Source organism: Solanum dulcamara, chromosome 7, assembly GCF_947179165.1.
Source record: "Solanum dulcamara chromosome 7, daSolDulc1.2, whole genome shotgun sequence".
NCBI classification, from domain to species: domain Eukaryota; kingdom Viridiplantae; phylum Streptophyta; class Magnoliopsida; order Solanales; family Solanaceae; genus Solanum; species Solanum dulcamara.
Window position 1 is genome coordinate 25,552,217 of NC_077243.1, and position 14,102 is coordinate 25,566,318.

Genomic DNA, 14,102 nt, shown 5'->3' on the forward strand with positions numbered 1-14,102 from the left:
CTTATTCAAGTGTCGCTTACAAGATTGTAGATGCAGAGGGCTTGTAGATTGGTCCCATCAATGGAAAATTCTTGAAGAAGTATTATCCTTAAAGCAGCATCTAACTCTTAGCCCGCAAGAGTATAAACTGTGTACGGTCCAAAAATAAAAAGTCTGCTAGGTTGAAAATCTCGAAAGAAGGGGCCTAGGCAAAATTTAGGATGCAAAAAAAGAATAAAAGAATAAAAAATAAAAAAACTCATCCTCTTGAACTATGATATGACTTGATCCTCTTCACCGAGGTACATAGGCGCTTGGAGCAGTTACTCTAAGCTCAGTCGCATGAGTAAAAAATAATAAAAATATATAGGTTAGTGGCATTGCTTGATCATCACCATAGTTATTTGAAGTAGCATAGATAGCACATGAACTATATATTCCTCACCAAATGTGTCGCAGATGCCAAAGAAGAAGCGTCAAGCAAGGCAAAGTCTGAGCTGACTTCAAATGCATATTTGTAAAATTTCGTAAAGGCTTTGACTATGATTTTTTCACATATCGTATTTCTCGAAGTCCTCTTCGCAATGAAAAAATAGCTCATGATTCAGAGGTCCCTACGCTGAGTTATGAATTTTCTTTCATAGATGCGTAAAGCTAAAAAATTGAGCATGACAGATTTTGAGCCAACTTCGAAGTAAACTCTATACAAATTCATAAATCCTATGGTCATGATTTTTATACAAGTTGAGTTTCTTGAAGTTATTTTTTCTACCAAAAAAGAATCTCGTTGTTTCAGAAGGAATATGTAGTCTATTGTGATAGTAAAAGTAAAAAAGACTTGAGCAAGAACTCCATGTACCATATAAGGATGAAACACATAGACGTGAGATATCACTGGATTCGAGAAAAAGTAGAAGAAGAATCTATGCAGGTTGAAAAGATTTCTACAAATGAGAATCCTGCAGATATGATGAGAGACAAGTTTGAATTGTGCAAAGAACTTGTTGACATGAGCTCTCTCTAACTTTTCTTGTTTTTGTCAAAAGTGGTTGCCAACTTTTCCTACAATTTACAATTGTAAATTGCAAAGGATTGGTCAAACCAAGTGTGCAGGGTTGGTGATAAAAATACGGTAGAAGAGTTTTTGCACCTCTATATAAAGAGCTTAGAAGCTCATTTGTAAAATAAATTAATTCACATACAGAAAAATATTTAGAGAGCTGTGTGGATTCCATAGACTATAAGAAAATAATTTGTGGAAGAAAAATCGAGTGTGAGCGATATTTTTTGTAAGGTGGTAAATCAAAAGAGTTTTATTCCTTTTGAGTGCATGGTAGTCTTTTTTGAGTATTGTACTTGGTACTACTCAGTATAAAATTCCTTATAGTGATATCAGTTGTTCCTCTTGGTCTGTGGTTTTTCCTTTATTTAAAAGGGTTTCCACGTAAAATTCTTGTTATCATTATTTTCTCATTTTATTTCTACTATTTTGACCATATATATTTTTGTGTTAGTCCATATTTTTCCAACAAGAAGCTTGCGGTTATGTAAAAAAGAACATAATCAAGATCTGAAATTCAAGATGAGACACTTCGTATTGAAATATAAGTCACCATTGCTTCAAAATAAAAAAAATTATTGCATCATATTAAGCAAATAAATAAATGAAACCTAAGCAAGAATTTGAACTACGAAAAGGGTTTGAATCTTAGAATGTTTTGACGACCCATCTCAACCGCGGCTGCTAGCTTGGATAATCTTTCTGCTTCATCATATGACAATGTGCAGTTCACCTCAATGGTATAAATTTTGCCCCTGATAATGGTGATGTTCTCTTGACTTTTGGACAACTTCTCTTAATATTTACCAAGGAGCGCGATAATCTTCTTTGTCTTGGAGGCCAGGGCGGCTAAGTCATTTTCCATATCTGCAAGAGTTGCTTGAAGCTTCCCTACGAATCCATCTAACTTTTCACATGCGAGCTTCGCATCATCAAGACGACTTTGTGCATAGAAAGGGACTTTTCATGTGATTCTTTAGTCATCTTTTATGGTCTTAAATCATCATATTTTGTGTATGACTTGAAGAAACTCTCGACAAGATCCTCCAAAGTAGAAATATCAATAATGTTGACCTTTCTACTTTCCTTAAGAGTTGAAGCGATACTTGACTCTAACTCTGAAAAATCATCTAAAGAACCCAAAGAAAATTCTGTAATCCATCCGCACAATACGCCCCATATTTTAGAAACAAAAGTTGATTTGACAAGAAAAATAGTTTCTTGCGGCTCAAAAGTTAGAACACTAGTCCGCAATGGCCATGGAGAAGGCTCAAATGATTTTGGAAGCATAATTTGATTGGCGACAACTTCAGCCGCACCAATACCATTTTCTGGGGAAAGCTTATTATTATCCAAAGAAGTAGAAGACGACTTCCTAGGTGAAACAACTTCCAATGAAGATATCCCAGCATTAAGGGGAGATTGGAATTCTTTGCAGCCGCATCAATATCATTAAGGCCTATGCTAAAACCTGCAATTATGTCATTGCAAAGATCATCGCCACATAATTTCTGAAGGTACAACTAGAAAAAAAGACAAAAACAATAAAGTTCATCAGATTAAAGAAAAATAATAAATTTGTCTGATGGAAAAATAAAATAGAATGAAAGATATGACTTTACTTGTTTTGCTAATTCAGAAAATGATGCCGAGTTTGGATCCTCATCCACAAATGTACTATCATCGATGACAATCGTATCTAAAATATCGATACCAAAATAGAGATCATCTAGCTCTTGTGCCTTTTTTTTGGACTGTTCCAATGATGATCCTTACTCTCCGTTGAACTAGAAGATGAATTGGTTTGTCTAACTCCATTTAGCAAAACAAGCATATGAGAATTATTGTCAACTTTGGGATCAGTGGCTGTCACCTTTGAGGCTAATGTGAGGTGCCTCAATTTTGGTTTCATAGTTACATCCACCTCTTTCGAAGTTTTAGACTTGGAGAAGATTTTAGAAGCTTGCGAAGTATCATTTAACGTCACCCCAGGCTTGGAAGAAGAATGTGGCTTTTCTTTTAGTTGAGTAGAAGCCTCTTTAGATGACACATGTGTATGGTCTTGCTTCGAGTTTTTCAAAATAATATGGAGGCTTCCTTTTGAAGGATTTGTCCTATGAGCTGGCCATTAGTCCACATACTCGCAAGTCAATAAGGGAGCACTTTCTAATGGGCGCATCGAAATGATGACTTTTGAAGAAGTGCCAAGCCGAAAGGAGGAATTTCAAAGTTGCACTAATGTTGACTATGTACCATTATGCGGTTGCTCTATAAGATCTTCAGAGATATATTGACAAAAAACAAATTGTCGACTAAACCTCATAGGGCCGTAGGACTCGACAATGAAATATGAATCATGCCTAAAGGTAACGTATCCCGAATGAAGTCTTATGATAAATTTATTCGGTGAATTTGAGAGTTGACTATTATCAATAAAATGTAAATCTTTGCCTTGCAGCATTGCCAAATAATGGAGGCGACGGGCATCATCTTGTTGAAATAACTTTTGAGCATCAACAAAACTAAAACACTTGGCCATCTTCTCACCAGAGATTTTGCATAGGGGTATGGTTCGATGTGAGTGACTGGCACGATGATGGGTCCCAAAATATTCCCCTTACCATCCATATACATAGTGTATGGGAAAATTATATTTTCCACACTCAAGTCTGAAGAAGTAGAAATATCTTTCAAGCCGTGATATATGCTAGCAAGAACTGAGATTGCCAAAGAGAATTTCTCTCCATGAGCCATCAAGCTCACAGCTTTGAAAACACTAGCGCATATGTAGTCAACATTCTCATTCGGGAGCACAAATTTGCAAAGCCAACAAGCAAGAAATACCGCTAAATTAGTCTCATTTCTAAGTGACTCTTCCATACCTAGCTCAACAAAGGTGGCATTTTCCTTGTCGGTCCATGGTAGGAAATTCATGTCAATGTGTCCAGACGGATTATGGTTCAACCTTGGCTTTGCAGCGTGTACCTTTGATACTTTTTATAGAGGCTCGATATATCTACTTGGTCCTATAAATCAGAACTTCACCCAATCATAGATGGACACCTCATGGAGGTCACATTTTGCTAATTTGTAGAAGGTCGAAATTAAATGTAGACAACTTTTGGAAAGAAGCAATTTTTCTTGAGTATTCGACTGTGTCAACTCCTTCGCTAAGGAAATGACTTTGTCATAAAAGGATCCCTAGGTAGGAAGACCTCCAATCGCCCGTAGATCCCAAAGTGATATGGACATTTCTCCAATGAAAATAGAGAGTGTTTGGTAGATGGATGCCAAAGCTCAAAAAAAAAAACATGTAGTATGTTGTCGTCGTAGTCATATGTGAACAAAGAAGTATAAATGACATCATAAATCTTAATGCACTCCAAAGTCTCCTTGTAACGGAGAAGCACATCCTCTACCCATTTTCAATATCCAGATGTGTAACAGACGTTTCCAAAGCTAGAAGGCGCAACACTCCAATTGTCGAAACACCTCTTGGGATGAAAAGATTGGGCGGATGCGGCTTCTTGATGAATTGTGTATTTCAGCAGAAGAACATTCATGCTAATAGCCTCGCTCAAGAAGTTTCCTATGACGTGTTTGGTACCCATTTGGGACCATTTTTAAGGCAAAACAATTCATTAGACAGACCACTATCAAGCGAAAAGATGCCCGTTGCAGGAGGTCGAACCTCCAAAACTAGGATTTTGGCATTCGGATTTCGTTGGTCACCCACTATCTCTAGATGAGGATGCAGTGTATTATGGTCACTGAAGTTCATCGTATTGCGGGATCTAAGCAGTATATCTGCAAAAAGAAATTAAAAAATGGGTTAAATTCGTAAGAGCATAAAGATGATAAATTCAAAATTTTAAAGTTGTTCGAAGGCTGATTTCAAATAGAAAACTGAATAAATACACATACAATCTAAATGTGGTTTCACATATGATGTAGCTCTACGAGTCTTCTTTCCAACACCATAAACGGTTTGTTATTTTATTATTTCTATGTCAAGATATGAATTTTTTCGTGATGCCGCATAAAGCTGATGCAATCAGTTCATCAGAACTTTAAGTCAAATTCAAAAAACCATCTAAGAGAATCGAGGAGCTATCTGATCATGATTTTTGGATATGTTATAGCTCTACGAGTCTAGTTTTGGAAAATGAAATGGTCACGATTTAGACATTCCTACAATGAGATATGATTTTTTTTTACCATAGCTGCGGTGAGCAGTAGAAAAAGTGACAAAGAACTTTAAGGCAAATTCAAAAAAATCACCTAAGCAAATCCAGGAGCTATCTGATCGTGATTTTTGGATATGTTGTAGCTCTACAAGTCAGTTTCTAGAAAATTAAATGGATCACGATTTAGACATTCCTACAATAAGATATGAATTTTTTTACCATAGCTGCGCTGAGCAGTAAAAAAGTGACAAAAATCAGATTTGAGGAAAGGGCTTACTTGATAGAGATGGGCTCAATGGAGTTTAATGATGCCGTAAATCGATATTCAACCACCATGGGAACGTGGGTATGTATAGATTTCAAAACATGAAGACATTAATTTGGTTCCTACGAATTATGGAAATTTATTACTATGGAAAGTTTGATTCTTACAAATTGTGGAAAAGAATTAAATTATGGTGAGTTTCGTAGGAACCAAATTATGGGAAGTTCTCATAGGAACCAAATTATGGTAAGTTTTCGTTAGACTAAATTATGGAAGTTCTATTGGAATCAAACATGGAAAGTTCTTGAAAATCAAAGTGAATAATGTGTGAAGTTTCCTATCCATGCCTACATGGAAAGTCTAAGAAAAAGAAGGGGAAGTGACTCAATTCAAGTTGCACAAAAAAAAACAAACTCCACACGTCCTTCACATTGCAAGATGCAACTATGGAAGTGACTCAATTCAAGTTACACAAAAGAATATGACATCTATAAAAATGAAAGAAAAAAAATACCTCCTATGTATTTATGTGCATTTCCACACCAAATTATGGAAAACCTATCTTATAATCAAATATGACTAAAAAAACTCCTATATACGTACGAAAAGCCTACTAATAAGGTTAGGCTTACGTAAGGAGAATGTGAATTCCTTACATTTTGTTCAAGTAATCGAGCGAAATTGGAGGAGAATCTATCATTAGGGCGTTCAACACCAAGGAAAGCAATGCCTAAAATTTGCGTCAAAATTACAAGCTCTATATCAGTAGATCAAGCTTGTAGACGCAATTCTTGCTCATAGAATTGGAAGTCATCTTGTAGTTGATGACCCGAATAAAATCATTAAACTACCAAGAAATACCATGTGATAAGGCTTCATGAGCTGGAAACACTTCATATCGAAAATGAGTTGGTAAATGATTATGATCGAAAGTCAAGAAATCTCTTCCAAATTAGAGAATGACGTCAGAAAAACTCCAGCATGTGTCGAGTTGGATAACCTCAACATATCAACATTGTCATTTTTTATGAAGTTTCAAATGTTTCATGTAAGATAAACTGCGTGAAAGATAAAAAAATTTACTTCACAAATACTTCAAGTTTTGTCTTTACGGATTCGACAAGTCGAGCACCCCAACAAGCCTCGAAGTATGGGTAATTTATAGACAGTGAAGTTTTATTAATAAATCCATATTAAATTTGGATTAAATCTTAAATTATGATACGTTGACCAAGTCAAATTATTGGTTAATAAAGTCGAATTAATATTTAAGTTAGAATTATATGACTTGAATAAAGTTTAAATTACATTTGGGCCAGATGATTAAGTGGACAAGACGAGCCCAACTCATGTTCTTCAAACCCAAGGTCTTCTAAATTATTTGGAGATCAAAAGACCCCTAAAACCATAGCTCATGCCTAAATAAGAGGGTCTTCAAAAGAAAAGAAGGACACAGAGAAATACTTAAAGAATCTTGGCTTTCAGTAGTAATCTACAAGTCTTCTACGTACAAAGAACTCTTCACCTGCTAGTATTCCATCAAATTAAGAACGAAGTAAGACTCTTGAATTGATATTCATGAAGAGGAGAATTAGGGGATTACATCTTTATTTTTTAAGATTTCATAAAGATTGTAACCTTAGCACATGTTTAAATATAAATATTATTGTTTGTTTGCTATTTTTCCTTTTTTGATTGCTATATCTCAGGAACGAAACTTAGTCGCATACAATTTTATAAACTATGCATATAGCAATCTAAAGGCCGTCGAATGTATATTTTGCCCTCTAAATTTTCAACCTTTATCATTTTATTTTTTTGATATATGATTTTTATATATAAAATTAAAAAGTTATATAATGTTGAAAAATAAAATAACTAAGCATAGTAAAAAAAAATATTTAGAATTATTTGTTCAAACTAGAAATTAAGCTAAATGATAAATTAAAATGGATATAGAGCCCGTTTGGATGAGCTTAAAAAAATAACTTTTATGTATGAAGTGCTTTTAGAATTTTGAAGTGCTGAAAGTTATTTTTATAAATAAGCAGTTGAGTGTTTGGATAAAAGTGCTTATGTTGAAAATAAGTATTTGAATTTTAGGGTTAAAAGAATAAAAATGGTAGTTTGGAAATTTAGTTAAAATATAAGGGATATAAAAGTAATTTCTATGGTCAAACAAAATGACTTTAAACACTTAGATAAAAAAAGTTAGAACTCCTAACTTTTCATTTTTGACTGACTTTAAGAACTTTATGCTTAAAGTTAACATTAGAAAAACACGTCCAAAAGCTAAAAAAAAACTTATAAGTTGGTTTGAACAACTTAAAGCTCATCCAAACGGGCTTATTATGATACATAATAGTGTACGTCATGCACATAGCCGTTATGTCCGTTGGAAGCGTCCATAAATGAGAGTTATAGAAATTAGTTTTTTTGTGGAAAATAAATTCCACGTAATTCCTTTTTATTGGCTATCGATAGCATAGAAAAGTTGACCCATTAATCATCACAAAAATAAACTCATTATTAGTATTAATTAATAATAATATAGTTTCTCCTTCGGCCGCTCTTTTTCTTTTTCTCCTTCAACGATTCCTTTTCCAAAGGATTTCAATCCGTTGATCAAAGGTAAAACTCTAACCCGATTTCTGATTTCGGATCATCGATTTTCCCTGTTGCAGATTACAATCAATCTTAGCAGTTTTTTTTGTTAATTAGTAGAATTGAGTTAAATTATCGTTAATTTCGGGAGTAGGTTTAGTAATTGAAACTGACTGCATTTTATTTCTTCTCAATTCTGAAACTTCGGTATCTTTATGATTAAGGAATTTCTTGGAGCTTTCATGTTCTGAATCTGCGGATTGCGCTTATTTTGTTTTTCCTTCTGTTTTGATCCGATGGTGGAGTTTTTAATTTTTCTTCAAAGTGATTAATGGATTTTAGAAATAATTGCTTATTTTTCTCATGGAAGTACTGTTCTATAAATCCAACTCTGATTTGGTTAACAGAAATACTTTGATTTTGGATTTTTCACTAGTCTCTTCTTGTTAATTTGTTGTTTCTGATGCAAATGGTGTTGAGCATTTGGTGATATACCAACTTTATTAACATCAGTAATTGTTTGTATTCATGTTTAGGTGATTTGATACTGTTCGCACTTAATATAAGTACTTGTTGCAACTTCAATGCCTTCAGTAATTTCGCCTCAGTGGCAAGAGAAAGCTAGTGGATTCTTTCAATCTTCGGGTAACTTTTTTGGAAATCCAATTTTAGGTTTCTACGTTTACTTTGATTTTGTATGTTTGATAACTGAATCTTTGATGCAGGGGTGAAGTTGAAAGAAGCTGGACAGTCTGCAGGATCATTTGTTGGGGAGGTTGCCAAAGATGCAAAAGGGAATGTTGGTGAGGTTGCTGAGAAAGTTGGATCAGTAGTCAAAAGTAGATGGTCGCTCCTACAGCAGCCATCAACAAGACATGCCATGCAGGAGCGCTTTATTTCTGCAGCTGCTACAACCAGCTTCTTCTTGAGGAAAGGGTTTTTGGAGACAAAAGATAAGGTTGTTGTTGGAAAGACAAAAGTTGAGGAGGTATTACAAATATCAACAGTTTGGTGGAACATTCTCCAATTATGAATAATCAACATATCCCATATTCCTGATACAGCCATACCCATAATAGAGACCAACGTGGTTTGTGTAGCCTTTTACCTTGTTATAGAACCCTAGGTGATGTCAACATATCACTCGGGATGACCACTAAAGTTGTGAGGCACAGGGTTCTTGATCATCTGTTCTTTTAATTTTTCTTGGGTTCAGAAGTGACTGTTGTGCTTTAGTTAGATACTGATGGGGTTCATGAGCCTATCCTTAAATAGCAGAAGGTTTTGTGATTCAATGAAAGCGCAAAGGGAAATTATATTTAACCCTTCTTATTAGAAACAGAATCATGAAGCTTTTACTATGTGACTTCTATTCAAAGCCGATCTATCACTAGCAGATTTTACTGTTACTAGAATTGGGTTTAGGAGAGTTACTATTGACCTCTTCCTCCCCTCCCCACCCCCGCCAAAATATAAGTGGAGAGATTTGGGTTTTAGGAGAGTGGGATTTTGTATTTTGAAATTCAACTAAGCCAAGGGAAAGTTAGATAGAAGAGTTTATTTTTCTACTGTTCGACCTCTTTGATGCTTTATGCATAGATCTCCAATGATTCTGTCCTTGTAGGAATTCCTAGTAAAAGAGCTATTCTATGTCAATCAAATCTTATTTACAGTCTGTTTTTTGGAGTTGGAAATAGGGATACAGGGATGTATCTGCTTTTGTTTTACTGGACGAGGACTTTTATTTTGGTTGTGAAAGGTGTTCACCTTGGTTCTCAGTGTAGGTTTGAATCATTTGATGGTAGGTCAATATTTTTGTCTTTGTAAATGTTAGGTGTCTAGTGAACGGAAGAAGTCATACAGCTAAGATCTGGGATGTATCTGCTTTTGTTTTACTGGACGAGGACTTCTATTTAGGTTGTGAAAGGTGTTCACCTTGGTTCTCAGTGTAGGTTTGAATCGTTCGATGGTAGGTCAATATTTTTGTATTTGTAAATGTTAGGTGTCTAGTGAACGGGAGAAGTCATACAGCTAAGATCTTCATAGTGATCATTAAATGCTGGCAATGTTTTCTAAAGCACAGTCTAATATGAAACACACAATCAAATACCTAATTAAGATAATAAATTTGGTTTCAAAATATACAGGGTATAGTTCCCTTGTTTGGCACTTTATGGAATTGGTGTTGTATATCTTTTTGAGGGAGGAAAATGAGAAATAAATGAGAGATGTTGATCTTATGATATCAGTAGTTAAAAAGCTAAAGTTCACATGATATGATAATTTGGAATCTTTTGCAACGGAGTCTTATTCTGAACTAGACACATGCAATAATTTTATGTTCCAGGTGGCAAAGAAAACTGCACAGAAAAGCAAGACTTTGCTGACTGATATCGAGCGGTGGCAGAAGGTGCATGATGATTTGACTCTTTTTCTTTTTCCTTTCAAAGTTTCTCCATGGCTTGGAGTTCAAAGAATCTTATCTTTTCTATTTGAAATGCAGGGAGTTGCCAGCACTGATGGTAAAATTTCTTCTCTCTTGATCATTGTATAACTTGCTTATAAGGATTTTAGTGTTCCTCTTTTTTTGGGGGTGTGGGGTGGGGAATGGGATGGCTTTTGTTGGTATCCAACAACTCCGAAACTTCTTCTGCTTAATTCGTCTTTGCCACTCTTTTACTGGATTCGTTTTGAGTTCATTTAAGAATTAAGGACGGTGTAAAATGTCTGTTATACCTGGTCACACTTCTTTAGCACTTCTACACCATGTCCATGAGCTGAAGAAATAAGTTCAACAGTTATGAATATGGAATGATCCATATGATTATTTGCTTCCACAAATCTCTTAGGAGACATTTTTTTCTGGCGATAGTGACATATCTTGGTTTATCCAGTGTTTGGAGTCCCCATCGATATCCTTGTGCAGAGGCAACAATCAACTAGATCCATTCCTTATATCATGGTGAAATGTGCAGATTATCTTGTCTTATCAGGTGAGAGATGTACCAATACATACAGCAAACTGTCATTACTATTATGTAAATTTTCTCAGGCACATCTAAACGATGTTATGGAGCCTCTTTTTGTTCTAGGGCTGAATTCACCTGAGCTGTTCAAGGCTGAAGGAGATAAAAAGGTCATACATCAATTGGTTTCTTTCTACAATCAAGGTATTCAATTTCCAATCTCAAACCACATTTTATTTGTCAAGGGATCAATCTATTTACTCTTTAGTTTGGTCATTTGTGTTGTAGATCAAAATGCACCAATACCCGAGGGAGTAAATCCAGTAGATATTGCAGCTCTGATGAAGTGCTACCTTGCAAGTCTACCTGAGCCACTGACAACCTTCGAGCTTTATAATGAAATAAGAGGTGCTCGCTCAGGCATACACACAATGAAGAATACCTTAAAGAAGATTCCAACCGTCAACTACATGACACTGGAATTGATCACTGCACTGCTACTCCGCGTAAGCCAGAAATCTCTGGTTAACAAGGCAAGTTTATTCCCTTTCTGAGTCAACAAAAATAGCACCCACCTTTAACTGTGTCGATCTGAATTTGTGCAGATCTTTGGATTTGAAATTGTCTTAGTGTACTTATCATCCTCTTGGTTTTCGGAGTTGATGTCCACAGACCTCCGTCTCGTTCTAAGATGAAGAAATTGTGTGGTGGTTAATTGTAAAACGTGATACAATTTTTAACACTTGGGTTTTGAACTTGCTAATTGAGGTGCCTAGTTGCTATGATAAGCCTTGCATATTTTGAATTTTGTTTTATTTCTTTCACATGATTGAGATCTAACAAGCTTATTATAACGAATAAATCTTTATCTGTAAAAAAATGTGAGTTCTTTTTTTCCTTTTCGCCCAGATGATTGAGATCCAAAAATCTTGCTCCTGGTGAGCCTTTATCTTGTACAAATATGTGAATTCTTTTCTTGACTGCGGTTTATATGATTCTCATACTTTCTTCCTGGCAGATGGATGCAAGAACTCTTGCAACGGAAATGGCTCCAATCCTTATTTGGCCAAGAGGACAGAGTCCACACCAGTATCACCAGTTCTGGAACCATTCAGCAAAAACTTCTTCAAAGAAAAATATGGACTCCAACTCTAACTCTAGTGCATGGGAGATGCTTGAAGGTCTGTTTTTGTTTATTCCTTTTTGTTCTCTTAGTGAGTAGTGTAATTTTCATTCATCTTTATAATTTTTAACACAAATCATACTAAATGAGGGGTGGATGTGTTGAATCTCTCAGACTATGGACAGACTTAGAAAGTTTAGAACAATGTATTGTGACTAGTGACCCTGTTTTATTTGGTAAGAAACCAGTTAACATTGTAAAATACCATATGCGAAGTTCAAAAGTGGAACTGCAGGCATCTACTTCCACACCTGGAGATTTCTGGTGATGGGAGAACGATACCTTCTCTTATTAATACTGATGAATTATATAAGTGGGCAAGTCGCAAAATGGATATTTACTACTACAAATATATACTAAATAGGTAGATATGATACAAGTACGTGAATACTGATGAATTATATAAGTGGGCAAGTCGCGAAATGGATATTTACTACTACAAATATATACTAAGTAGGTAGATATGATACAAGTACGTGAAGACTTCAAATAGTCTATATATTGACTCAAAATTTTGGAAAAAGATGAATGTAAGAAAAATTTGCAGAAGTTAATATTGAAACACGTATCTGTATTATAAGATGTGTATCAGAAACATCATAAATTGTTCTGCTAAAATGAATCGTGGAAAGAGGTTGTGCAAAGAGATTAACTAAGCTATGTTCTATAACTGCTATTTTAGTTTGTTTTGCATTTCAAAGAAATATTTCTTCAACTACAACTGAAACCTTGATTTTTAGCGTACATTCTCTATTGAAGTATGTGTAACCTGTTGAACGGCTATTTCCCTAAGATTTGTGTTTTCTGAAGACACCAAGGGCAGAATATGTTGTTTTATGTTCCATTTCATTTCTCTTTTGGATGGAGATTTGTGCTAATGGAGGTTTCCGCATCTTACAACTGTTAATGTAGACTAGGAATAGGTAAAGAATTGCTTTTAATTCCTTGGTTTTCTGCAAAAATTTAAGCCAGAACTAGTAACATTTTGAATTAGTTTTTGGAGTGGAAAGTCATTGCGCAGATGGAAAATCAATAAATTTTCAATCTAATCAAATAAGTTATGTTTATTGCGACATATTTCTCTTTTGACGGTAATATCTGGGAGTATGTTCTGTTTATATTAGTTACTTAGAGTGAAAGCATTGCATTTTGAGATTGCTATTTGCAACTTAAACAACTGCTAAAAAACTTACTCCATTTTTCACCTGTGATTGTTTTTGCATCCAGATGAAGATGAAAATGTTGATGCATCTTCTCCCATCCCCTTGGATGATGGGCTGCCAATTGACTTGGGTGCTATTGATGCCATTCAATGCTTAATCGAACATCATAATGCCATATTTACCGATGCAAATGAGACTGTTTGGCGATAGTATTGAATCAGACTCAGATTGGATATATTGCACATACAGAATGTCTTTATCCATGGTGAACATCAGAAAAAAGTTTGGAACTTTTTATCATACTTGATTTTCTCTTAACATTTAGGAGTTTGTAAACGTGGCTTTGTAAAGTTTTGATTGGAATAGGCATATGCATAGGTTCAGAACTTGTGTTTATAGTTCATTTTTTTTTTGTTATGTGGTGATTGTTTGGATGATATTGAAGGTATAAAGCTTAAAAGAGCTTACGTGCCATTCAAGGGTTTGTACTTGTGTTGGAGCATTGCAAGTATCAAATAAACATAGATCATTGCAGTTAATGTGTCATTTTCGGTTCATCTATGTAGTTTTACTGGAAGAAAATTTATTAGCTTTGTTGAAAGGAAATCAGCTATGACTTGCAATACCATTCCGTGGATCTAGAAATCCCACTAGTAATTGGAATTTACGACAATAATAATAATAAAAAGGATCAA

At 34.9% G+C, this 14,102-nt stretch overlaps 1 protein-coding gene across 3 annotated transcripts; it reads left to right on the forward strand.

Moving 5' to 3' along the window:
- The first annotated feature begins 8,010 nt into the window (after window positions 1-8,010).
- LOC129894990 (uncharacterized Rho GTPase-activating protein At5g61530) lies at window positions 8,011-13,946 on the forward strand. Of its 3 annotated transcripts, none has more exons than XM_055970598.1 (10): window positions 8,011-8,122; window positions 8,632-8,740; window positions 8,821-9,083; window positions 10,443-10,505; window positions 10,599-10,617; window positions 10,990-11,088; window positions 11,188-11,265; window positions 11,350-11,594; window positions 12,080-12,242; window positions 13,472-13,946. In XM_055970598.1, exons 2-10 carry the CDS (start codon window positions 8,680-8,682, stop codon window positions 13,615-13,617), a joined length of 1,137 nt encoding a protein of 378 aa, XP_055826573.1. In that variant the 5' UTR covers window positions 8,011-8,122; window positions 8,632-8,679; the 3' UTR covers window positions 13,618-13,946. The 3 variants fall into 3 exon arrangements, with proteins under 3 accessions (XP_055826573.1, XP_055826575.1, XP_055826574.1); XM_055970600.1 differs by having other exon boundaries at window positions 8,821-9,053; XM_055970599.1 differs by lacking the exon at window positions 8,011-8,122 and adding an exon at window positions 8,259-8,302.
- Window positions 13,947-14,102: the final 156 nt, after the last annotated feature.

Excerpts from the sequence above, each read along its gene's own strand:
- LOC129894990 (XM_055970598.1), top strand. The coding sequence starts at position 8,680 with ATGCCTTCAGTAATTTCGCCTCAGTGGCAAGAGAAAGCTAGTGGATTC. Across the intron at positions 11,266-11,349 it reads GGTTTCTTTCTACAATCAAG|ATCAAAATGCACCAATACCC; the intron begins GTATTCAATTTC and ends TTTGTGTTGTAG. Across the intron at positions 12,243-13,471 it reads TGCATGGGAGATGCTTGAAG|ATGAAGATGAAAATGTTGAT; the intron begins GTCTGTTTTTGT and ends TTTTGCATCCAG.